Source organism: Canis lupus, chromosome 35, assembly GCF_011100685.1.
Source record: "Canis lupus familiaris isolate Mischka breed German Shepherd chromosome 35, alternate assembly UU_Cfam_GSD_1.0, whole genome shotgun sequence".
NCBI classification, from domain to species: Eukaryota; Metazoa; Chordata; class Mammalia; order Carnivora; family Canidae; genus Canis; species Canis lupus.
The window spans coordinates 17,948,865-17,960,957 of NC_049256.1; the positions used below are offsets into that span (position 1 = coordinate 17,948,865).

Consider the following 12,093-nt stretch of genomic DNA (forward strand, 5'->3'; position numbering starts at 1 on the left):
GGATCACGCCCTGGGCTGAAGGCAGGCGCCAAACTGCTGAGCCACCCAGGGATCCCCCAGGAGAAAGACTTTCAAGCAGACTCCACATGGAGCGCAGAGCCTGATATGGGCTCAATCTCACAACCCTGAGATCATGATGTGAGCCAAAATCGAGAATTGGACACTCCATCAATTATGCCACTCAGATGCCCCATAATCTTGATAGGGTTTAATCAATGTATCCTCGCACAGAAAAAAAACGAGAGGGTCAATTTTGCCAAGAGCACCTCTGGGATGGGATCTGGGGAAGCAGCAGGGATTTGTTTAGAGCCTGCTCCTTGTCCTGTTTTGTCACTAACCTGCTTGGACTTGGCATGTAACCTTTCTCAAATATTGAAATGTCACAGTCTACTGCCTCCTAGGATTATGGGTCTCAAGTCAGCCAAGGAGGAAAAGCCCTTTGGTGGGTGACATTTGCCTATGCTATCCTCATGCCCCATTACCTGGGAGCATGAGGATAAGACTGTAACTTGGCTTATGTGTTGCATATCCACTCTATCAACACCACAAAACTCGACTTTGTGATAGAGGGAAGGAAGACACTTCGAGCTCACATGCACAAGAGCAGAATCAGGCCCCGTTACTACCTGTTTGTTGTAAATATTGGCTGCAATCCGTTTTCGTAATACTAACTCCATAGCAGCCGGGTGGCTGAGCTGGACCGTGGTTTTCACTATTAGGTAAATCCTTTCGTTCTGCGGCGTGACCCTATTCAGGTGAACGGAATCATGCACTGAGGAGTCCCAGGAGGCTGTGGCTGAAACCTAAGAACAGGAGAAGGGTTGGGGACAGGGAAAAGACACGGCTCAGGGGCAGCACTTTGACATCGCATGTGAGAGTGAGAAGAGAAATGCAACCCGGCGGAATCATACATCTCCTCACTTTTTCTGTGTGACAACACACACCCAACTTCTTAATGTTTCCAACCCTTTCCCCCAAAGCAGATCACAACACTTCAATTAGAAGACAGGCCTGTAGGCATGTGCACTAATCTGAAGCCCATGAACGGAACCTTAGTGGTCAAGTACCTCCTCATCACTGTGCTTTATGATGGGCAAGTAGAAGAACTGGCTGCCATGCTCCTTGGGCAGGATGGAGTTCACGCCCGATGCGTGGGGGCCCACGAGTTGCTCATTGGCACTGAGGTCATCCGCTGACCAAGTCCATGGCACAGAAAGACAAGTGGGAGGAGAAGTCATTTTTTAAAGCAAGCACTGAAAATTTTTAAATCTGCTTTTCACAGATGAAGTTTACGTGTAATGCATTTCATGTTTTTCTTTCCTTCCTGATACCACAGTTGAAATACAGATTCTGATATTCAAGATAGGTTTTTTCTTTATAGAAACAACTATGAGAGCCAAAAAGGTACCCTGTGAATCTCCAATAACATGGACAAATATATTCCATACGTAGTCCAGGAGCAAATATTTTCCCCACAAAAACACAGCTGACACTTTACTGCTTTTTAAGGTCAATTCCTTGTGGTAACTTGGTGTTAGGCTTGTGTCCTACTTACATAAGTTACACATGGTTAGACATTTGTAAAGCTAAATAATCAATTTAGAATCAAAGTTCTAAGCCCTTGGGAGAAATGCAAAAATCATCTTCCCCCAATGCCCTACGCCATATGGGATGGAACCATCACAAATATCTGTAAGTGGTCATCCAACATTTGCTCTTATTCCTTCAATAACAGGAAACCCACCACTTCACGAGGCACACATTCTGCTTTTAGGCTTTTAAACAATTCTGCCAATGAAGAGCCAAAGTCATTGGCTGGTCTTCCCTCCAAATAACAGAATTCCAGGCTGTGTTTTGAGATACCAGGGGCCAGGCAGATGAGCCTGCCTGAGCCCACCCATCTCCCCACTTGGCAATTCTGCCTTTGTATTCTACATAGAGGGTTCCATTTAAGACTTCATTTTGAAAATGGATTTTACCGCTAAAATCCATTGAGAACCATCATTCTTGGTTCACGCAGGCTCAATCCCATTGCTATAGTAAAGAACCACTTTTAAGAGAGGGTTTATGCTGTAATCACGTTCTGGCATCAGCACTATGGGGGGGTGGGGAGCAAACGACACTAGTCAGAAATGCAGATTCCTAGGCCCTTGCAAAGCCTGAAGATTCAGAACCTCTGTCCGTTAAGTCTCCCAACCATAACTGTTTTAATGTTTGTGTGTGTGTGTGTGTGTGTGTGTGTATAGTTCCTTAACTCTCAGAACTCTCTTTTTAAGATTAAATATCCACTTCTCTCTCCCTAGTGATGCTACACGTCAAGGTTTATACATTTGCTTGCACTATAAATGTCACCTAGATACAGCACATGAGTGACTAGAGAAGTAATTTAAGGAATCACAATCAGGTGGTCTGAAGAGATTACAAACCTAAATGAAATGTGAGGGCCCCTGGAACCTGGGGTCTGCTTACCGTTCAAATCAAGGAAGAGAACTGGTATGTGGGTTTCCATTCCAGGTGGTGGGACCCTAAATTTAATAACAAAATTTAATCATCACAAAATATGTGTGTTACATCATGTTAATCAAACATAGAGGCATAGAAGAGAACCACTGTGGAGGCAGTAATTCTATTCATGAAATATTTGCACATTTCTTGACATCCCTGTAAATACATATCATGAGAATTATGTGACTTCCACAAAAAACTACCAGTTATGTGAATCAGATGTAACTAAGTGAAACATAGATTATTTAATGGCTTTCTAGAAATAGTTCTAGTGAGGGGGAAAAAGGGAAGGGATGCTGTTAATACTGGAGACAGGGGACACGATCAGAACCCAGAGAAAGTAAACAAGAAGACAACACTGAGGAGAGGACAAAAGGCCTATCAAAGGAGGAAGGGTTGTGTATGAAAAGACCAAAGCAGTGTTTTATCAAAAACTGGCCTGTGTGCATCTGAGACACCTGGGAGGTGGGGGTGGGGACTCTGAAAATGAAAAGTCCTGAACCCATCCTTTCTCTTGTGAATCAGAATACCTAGGGACAGGACTGAGGACTCCACATCTTACAAACAGTTGAGACAATCTAAAGTTTGGAAATGACTCAAATGAAAGTGACTGGGGTAAGGAGACAGACGGTCTAGACAGGGCCTCAGGGAATGAGGTGGCTGTCTGCAACACGTGGCTGGCAGACAGACTGCATGTGTGCCCTGCAGGATTCCAGGACAGCGGGACAATCTGCAGGGAGAAACATCAGATTACAAATTTAGTGCCAGCAAATTCAGATTTTCTGGTTTCATAATACCATCAAATCCGTTATACTTCCCTTTATTGTTATAGACACAAATAACACCGCTGATGTTTCTATGCCTAACCTAAAGAGATTATCTGGGCATGTACATTCTCTGTTCAAAAGGAATCGGATTTCTCCTAAATGCCTAGGACATATGTATATTTTTTAAGATGTTATTTATTTATTCATGAGAGACACAGAAAAAGAGGCAGAGACACAGGCTGAAGGAGAAGCAGGACTCCCTGCAGGGATCCTGATGCAGGACTTGATCCCATGATCACAACCTGAGCCAAAGGCAGACACTCAACCACTGAGCCATCAGGCGTCCTAGGATATATTCTTACAATAAGAATGAGAATCAGATGCAGCAAGAGTAGTCACCACTTAACAAATGAGGATCATGGGCAAGGTGTTTTTAATACAATATCTCTAATCCTTAAAATAGTACCAAAAATGGAGCTCCATTCATAGATTAAGACTAAAGCCTCAGAGAAGTTAACATTTAACACTTACAGAGCTACAGCTGGAAACTAAATCCAGATCTATTTGAGTCCAGAGCCTAGGGGACCATGCTGTTTCTGATCTGCATCGGGATGGACCGATCAATCACTTGACTGGCCATGGTTATTTAGTGCTCAAGAGCGGACTCTATGTTATGACCAAACTGAGCAGGGATGAGGGCTCATAAGAAAATATGTTTTCTCCCCTCTTCACGTGGATTCTGGAAACAGCCTTCTTTCAGGCCAACATAAGAGAATTTCTGGAGATCAGAAAACTGTCCAAGCTGCTCATGTGGAGAAACTGAGACGTGTGGTATTTACTTCCTGGACAAATAGTAACAAATAGATGCTCGCTGGCTTCCTGGGAGAGCAAGTCAGCTGCACAAGAGCTGGGTGGCCCCTCCCCTCGCAGCTCATGGCACTTAGCATATACTGTGACAGTCCTGGAAAGTCACTCGCAGGACACCAGCACAGGCCATCCGCACCATCCTGTCCAGCCTGCGTAGGCAAAAGGACACTCACCAGTGGGCAGGCGCCCCAGGGACCCCGCTGCCCGGCGCAGGCACCAGCACAGCGTTTCTTTCCTCAGTGAGCCCCACCCACTGCTCCACAAGCCGGGCTTCCCGCTCCATGTCGTCCTCCGTCTTCTCTGCAGGACAAAATGACTGATTGAGCAGCAATATGGGGGAAAAGACAATTTCCAAATTTTAAATAAAACAAATAGGTTTTCACTTGGTGACATCCCCAAGTGGCTCAAACATCCATGATGTTTAAAAAAAGGAGATGAGGCTTCGATGTTCCAGCCTGAGCACCCAGACAAGGTTGGTGAGTCTAGGACACTCAATGGACTTTCAAGGAAAGGACACGGAAAGAGCACTGGGACAGGGAGGAGAACACAGGTTATTTTTCCTGGTTCTATACTCTTGGGGAAGTTACTCAACAGACGAGTCCGGGCTTCCTAGTAGTCAAACAGGGACAATACAAGTCATGTCTACTTTACACACTTGTTGGAAAGATCCAATGAAATGATGAATATTGCCTTGCTTTATGAGTATACACCGCTTTACAGAGGTTTAAAACACACCACATACCATATTCTGTAAAACTAACTTTGCCTTTTATGCTCCTGACAGAAGAGATTTTATTTAACATGTTTGCAAACTGTCTGATTCATAGTTAAACCCTGGAGCTATCTGGGTAGCGTCAAAGTGAGTTTCCATGAGCAAAGCTGAGCACATCCACAAACTGACACCAAGAACGCTGAGCCACAGGGATTTACTGAGGGGGACCCCTGTGCTAACTTCTACCTAGAACAGATTAACATTCATAACGTGTCCTTTGGTGCAGAACCAACCACAATGAATGGATCATAGGATGAGAGACTAAGGGTTCTAAGAACACAGCTCTACCCTGGAACTCTAGCAGCTGCTGCCAGCAGAAGCAAACTGCATCCCTAGAGTTGAGTGGCCGTGGGAGCTGCAGGCCAGCTTCAGACTCACCCGCACTGAGTGCATGGCTGCCGCCCAACAGGAGCCAGGCGCTGACCTGCAAGTGCTGTGGTTTCAGAAGGGACCTCCCCCCAGCTGCTGTCAGCCTCTGGTTCTGGGCCTGGAATGCCTTATAATGAGATCAAAACCCAGAGATACTGCATTTGCATTCATCACAACTAAATGGAAGTTTAATGTTTAATGTCACAGTTCACAGGACAGGCTCATGAATACTTATTACTTTCAGATCCCACACTGTACAAAAGGGTTTGCTACTATCTGTAATTGTTACTAAGATGGTCAAAACACTCATATGTTATTGTCCAACTGAGGGAAGAAAACCTGCCACCACTGTCTAGGAGTGAAAGGGCTACTCCCAGGAGGGAGTTTAATTCCACATAGCTTTTAAAAAATTTTTTTTAAAGATTTAATTTATTTATTCATGAGAGACACACAGAGAGAAGCAGAGACATAGGCAGAGGGAGAAGTAGGTTCCCTGCAGGGAGCCCAACGTGAGACTTGATCCCAGGACCCCAGGATCACGACCTGAGCCAAAGGCAGATGCTCAACCCCTGAGCCACCCAGGTGCCCCTCACATACCTTTTTTATTGCTGACTTTTTTAATCTGTTCATCTAAGTATTCTCGTCGTTTGATGAGTGCATCAGACCACCTCTCTCTCACACAGTTTAAGTCTTCTTCCTGACATCAGGGAGGGAAAACATTTTCCTGTAGAATACACAGACGACTATTTTTTTTTTTTTTTACAAAGATGTTTACATTGATCAGGAGGGTTTTCATTAGGAAAGGCCATTGAACATTGCTGTGTGATTAATATGCAAGAAAGCAGAGACCTCAGAAACACAGCATGCTGATTGAGGAACCCATTACTCAGAAATCAGAGCCCCTGGATTTCCAAAAGGATAATTATACTTAAAAGTAAGAGAAGCTCAAACTACGCCAGCTGTTGGGATGATTCTTACATCGTGTGTGTGTGTGTATTTAAATTGAGCTATTCATTTGAAGGATGTGTGATTCCAAGCAGAAGGACATCATGAACAGAGCCCAAACCATGGAAAAGCAAATGGAATGGAAAAAAAAACCCAAAACACAAAAACACAGGCATTTTATAGTTTATCGTTCAATGGCCTGAAAACATGTATTTTCTAAAATGCAAAGAATAGATCAGCAGAGAACCTTTCAAACTTGCTGTAAAGATTTTACCTCCAACCTCTACCATAAGGCTCACCAAAAGTCACCCATGCAAACACCCAACATGCAGTCAGCCATGCTTTAAGAACTCCCAGAAGCAGCTGTTGGGACTTCACCGTGAACCACGCGGCAGGAAGCGCACACACAGCGGCAGGACGTTAGTTAATGGCATTGCTGAGATCCAAGGGGAGACTGGCATTTCCCCTGAAGTTTTTGTTTGTTTTCTTTCTTAGTAAAGGTATGAGGGAAAGAAACCCATCAATTCTACTCAAAACGCTCTCTGACTTGCCTAATTCCAGTCTAACCCTGAAGACATCAAGAGCAGACAGCGGAGGACTTCTGAGGTTTTATCTACAACGTACCCACGGTTTCCAGGCAGGAAAGCACCCTGGGAAAACTGGAGAATCATTACAAAGCCTGGGGACGGAACCCAGAACACTTCACCCGGATTTGCTGCCTTGCCTGTTCCTTTTATTCCACATTCCATGGCAGCAGGCCAGCCAGTGCTGACTAGATACAAGTTTGCAGTTGCATTTTTTTTTCTAAATTTCCCAAAAGAAAAAGCTGAGATTTAAATTCTCCAAGTTACGGATAATTAAGCTTGGTCCTAATGCGAGAAGGAAACTGGCTAACCACAGCTAAGCAACGTGCATGAAATGTTTTCAATTTCCTATCCAGCAAGAGACTTTTAAACTAAAACAGCGTATTAGAACAATACTACTCTCTTGGCTGAGGAGCTAAGCGCAGTTTTGCATAGAATTCTACTTAAGGATTATGGATGGATAGTTGCACGATTTTTAAAATCATTACTTTAATACAGCAATAATGGTCTTGCTTAGAAAGTCTTTACAAAAAAAAAAAAGAAGAAAGTCTTTACAAGGTAATTCAAGATGACACAGCAGCAGTGCAGTATTTGATCACAAATTTTGAATGGACAGAGAAATCTACAGAAAGAGTATCGTATCCCCGATTATGTTTAAAGCAAGTCCAGAGCGAGGGAAAAATTGCGTATTCTTCCTCGATGGTCCTCCTTCCTCCTCCCTGCCCTCTGCTTTGCAGATGCTGGCAATTAGCAGTAGCTGTGCCCCATGCCACAGAATGACAGCAGCAGTGATACCTGATAACTATCCATATCATCACCATCCTCATCATCTCTCTGGTAGGAAAAAAATAAACACAAAGGACATGCATTTTGTTTCTCAAACAGCACACAAATAATTCTTTAAGCGTAACACTCACATTATAATGGACAGCACACATAACCACATAACACCAGTATAATAAAACATTTAAGTGAATTGTGAGAAAGGCTTAGTGGATTTAATTCACTTGTCTATAATTAAGAATTTGAGTTTGAGTTTTGTTTCATTATGTTTTTAATAAAGAAAACAGTCATTTATAAAACAAGAACTCTCTTAGATGGGACTAGGAATCAACATCATTGGGCCAGGCCTTACCCTATTGTTATGTGAAGGGTGGGTATGCATTCCTGGGTGGGCTATCTGAGATTTGGAATGGATTTAGACAAAATGGCAAAACTAGACTCTATTGTTCAACGTCTTAGCTTAGCCATGAGGCAAGCCAGGGCTCCTGGAGAATTAAATGATCACACAGTGGTGGTAGAGTCAGGACTGGAAGCCAGGTTGTGAGTCTCTCCACTTGGCGTCCTCCTCTCTGCACTATAGCACATGCAAGGAGGAAATCATCACAAGTGAAAGCCCACTGGGAGCCTCAGGCTATTCACAGACAAGGTGGTGCCTTGTACTACTGCCACAAGATCACAGCCCGCCATGTTGAATATATGGACCTACTGTTATCCACTACTGGTTATACTAGCATCACACCAATCAGTTGAGAAAAATCAGAACTGTCTTAAACCCATGGCAAGAGTTTGTAATAACTGTAATAAAATAACCATTTTGACAAAAACATTTGGCAAAACAAAATCACCATGTTGAAAATAAAAGGATTTAGTTGGGACTATTTTCCTCAGACATAAGAATAGAGGAACTCCTATTTGTAGGGAATAACCATCTATACAGTGGCGAGTTCTATTCAAAAGGAATGCTGGCCCACATAACAATCGTCTTTTTTTAATATGGTTATTGGAGGGGTAATACTCAAACATGCAGTGAAATGGTCTAGGAGTAAAAAGACAAACTGTTTTTTTTCCCCAAATGCTTTAAAAATATAATTACATTACTCTCATACGTAAATATACTTCAAAATATACTGCTTTTTAAAAAGTGCTTTAAAAATACAGTGAAACTTACTCTCTGCATAGATTTCAAATATGAACTTTTGTTTTAGTTTGGAAACCACTACTATCATTTGAATAACTAACTTATTAAATGCATACCTAATATTGAAGTAATGCTCGAATTTTGACAAAAATCAGTTTTTTTTAAGATTTTTATTTATTTATTCACAATAGACAGAGAAAGAGAGAGAGAGAGAGAGAGAGAGGCAGAGACACAAGCAGAGGGAGAAGCAGGCTCCACGCCGGGAGCCCGATGCGGGACTCGATCCCGGGACTCCAGGATCGCGCCCTGGGCCAAAGGCAGGTGCTAAACCGCTGAGCCACCCAGGGATCCCCTCAAAAATCAGTTTTAACTCAGGAGGAGAGTGGTTTTAAAAGTGCATATAATCAATCTTTGTAAGGTTCCTAAAATGGGAATATGTAGTCAGCTGATGATACCTGTTTCATAGGTCATGATTAAGGAGGCAAATTCAAAGTTTTATCTAAGATTAGAGATTTATTAAGCCACAAAATTTTAGTATAGACTGGGATCTCAGGGAATTATTCAGCTTACTTCATCATTCTGGAGAAGAGAGAAGGGGAATTCGAGGTTTGCATGATCCCAACAAGGTAACCAGGAAGGCTGTGCTACACTTGAGAATCCAGGTCCTGGGGTGCCTGGGTGGCTCAGTGGTTGAGTATCCGCCTTCAGCTCAGGGCAGGATCCCAAGGTCCTGAGATTGAGTCCCACATTGGGCTCCCTGCAGAGAGCCTGCTTCTCCCTCTGCCTATGTCTCTGCCTTTCTCTCTGTGTCTCTCGTGAATAAATAAATAAAATCTTAAAAAAAAAAAAAAGAGAATCCAGGCCCCCTGGTTCCAGGCTGGCGACCTTTCTACCAGGCCCTGCAGCCACCCCCAAAGTTGAAGGCCGAGTGAGGGACTCAGCTGGGATGAGAATCCATACAACCCAATTTCCTACCCTACACATGAGGAAAAATCTGGGTGAGAAGGCTGCCCTAAAATAGCAGACTGTCCTATACCTTCCTTCATACTCTCCCTGGCTCTGGGAACCAGGGGCGATTTTGGCCTGAGACAGAGAAGGCGGTATTTGACAAAATTATGCCTTCTTAAGGCCTCATAGGCCAAGCCAATGCTCCTTCTTGCTTTCAGAGCGGTCTCTGCCTGAATGCTGTCTTTGCCTGAATGCCAGGGAGCCCAAGGAAACTGAGACAGAAGATGAATCATTCTCAAGACGGGCTGGGCTTCCATGCAGACTCCACAAAGAAACATTTCCTCCTGTCACAGCAGGGAGAGCTCTCTCTCTCATGTGCAGTGAGGGAGCCAGAATTCAATGGGCTGATTTTCCCAGTCCCTAATTCATACCTGACAGTAAACCAGGGACTAAGCAAAAGTACATGCCTTCTTCCTGGCCACTGCAGACAAGTTCCTAATCTTTTTTTTTTTTTTTTAAGATTTTATTTTATTTATTTATTCATGAGAGACAGAGAGAGAGAAAGAGAGAGAGAGAGGCAGAGACACAGGCAGAGGGAGAAGCAGGCTCCATGCATGAAGCCCGATGTGAGACTTAATCCCGGGACTCCAGGATCATGCCCTGGGCGGAAGGCAGGCGCTAAACCACTGAGCCACCCAGGGATCCCCACAAGTTCCTAATCTTAAAGTTTATTCTCACAGAGTGATAAAGAGCTGTGACTGGTAATATGAAGATCAATTCTTAGATCCTTTCATCTTTTACTTTTTACAAATACTTCTTTATTAAAAAAAAAAATACTTGTTTATTTATTTAAAAAATAATCTCTATACCCGACATGGGGCTCAAACTCACAACCCCCAGATCAAGAGTCCCATGTTCCTCCAACTGGGCCAGCCAGGTGCCCTATCACGGTCAATTTTTAAAAATGAGAACAGAAGAATTAGTAAAAAAGGATTTAATGGGCAAAAATGATCGTGAGGACAACTTCTAATTAAAAAAGAAAGAAAGAAGAAAGAAAGAAAGAAAGAAAGAAAGAAAGAAAGAAAGAAAGAAAGAAAGAGAGAGAGAGAGAGAGAGAGAAAGAAAGAAAGAAAGAAAGAAAGAAAGAAAGAAAGAAAGAAAGAAAGAAAGAAGAAAGAAAGGCTTTCAAAGACCTGCTTAATTATGCCAGTGTATGGGGGCAATTTTGTATTAATAAAAGTGGACCAGGCCAGTTAACAAGTGGCCTTAAATATCCAACATAACTGGAGCCAGACAGAAAATGAAATCTATGTAAAGTAAATGAGGAACATAGCATTCATATGTATGTTTACAAATACAATTATTATTACTGGACACTAAGCTGGTATAGTATTTAAAATCCAGTAAAAAAGCAATAAATGGAAATTTGAAGGGAGAGGTGCAGATACAAGGTCAAGAAAAGGAGTTGTCATATTCCCCAAAAGTCTCCATCAAGATCACTGCTGCCTTAACTTTGCATTAGCCAAGCCTCGTACATACTATTCCAAATCTGTTCGTCTTACCTGGTAACTGTCCAGCCCTCTTTGCAGTTTGGTGGACCTGGCGGTGACGCAGCCAATGGAGACAGACAAGATGGCCTCGACCATGAGTGGCAGGGTCCCTGAATGCTGTACAGGTTTCACAGTGACCTGCACCCTCCGGGAATGACCCTGTAGAGGTGGGGGTGGGGCAGGGGGCATGATGCACCAATGAGCGCCAGGAATGGGAATGGCAGAGTGTGGGAAGAGGGTAAAGAAAGGGAAGAGAATCAGGGAATACAGAGGCACATAATTGGGGAACTCCCAAAAAGTGTGTGTAAGCGTGGGACCCAAAGGAAACACCCAACAAGCAAAAGCAAGCCCAGTACCTGTCTGAGTTGAAAGATGCCTCCCGTATTAACATCTTTTGCCTGGTGAAGCTCCACCGCAGAGTACTCCCCTAGCTCATTCAACTCCAATATGGAGATCCACATTTCTATTCTTCGTGTTACCTCATTCCACCTGTGAAAACACATTCCAATGAACAAGTGTCACCGTCCAGGGACATTATGAGAAGTAAGAATGAACCGCTATCCACTGGGCACTTACTATGGGCTGGGCATCATGCTATGTGTGTCCTGTAGATTTTCTTATCTACCTCTCAAAACAACCAGATGGTATACATCTTTTGTATTTATTTTATTGAGGTATATAACTTTTATTCAGTGAAATGTCCAGATATCAAGCACAGAGTTTGATGAATTGTGAAAATGCACACACCTCTGTAAGGACCCCCACCATGTGCCTCTGAAAGTTTGCTCATGGCCTTCCCATTCAATATCCACAGCATCCCACAGCAGCCATATAACCAGAGATTAGTTCTGCTTGTTCTAGAAAT

At 43.2% G+C, this 12,093-nt stretch overlaps 1 protein-coding gene across 8 annotated transcripts in view; it reads right to left on the reverse strand.

Moving 5' to 3' along the window:
• The window catches only part of KIF13A (kinesin family member 13A), a 211,477-nt gene that overhangs the window by 19,567 nt on the left and 179,817 nt on the right, over positions 1-12,093 (reverse strand). For 5 of the 8 annotated variants that reach the window (XM_038584241.1, XM_038584239.1, XM_038584238.1 and 2 more), the window contains 8 exons: positions 11,585-11,717; positions 11,241-11,387; positions 7,605-7,643; positions 5,878-5,977; positions 4,313-4,439; positions 2,470-2,525; positions 1,068-1,192; positions 627-803 (listed from right to left, as the gene is read on the reverse strand). In XM_038584241.1, coding sequence (XP_038440169.1) covers positions 627-803; positions 1,068-1,192; positions 2,470-2,525; positions 4,313-4,439; positions 5,878-5,977; positions 7,605-7,643; positions 11,241-11,387; positions 11,585-11,717 — 904 coding nt within the window. The remainder of the gene's footprint in view (positions 1-626; positions 804-1,067; positions 1,193-2,469; positions 2,526-4,312; positions 4,440-5,877; positions 5,978-7,604; positions 7,644-11,240; positions 11,388-11,584; positions 11,718-12,093) is intronic. The other 3 variants (XM_038584242.1, XM_038584240.1, XM_038584236.1) reach the window with 1 other exon arrangement.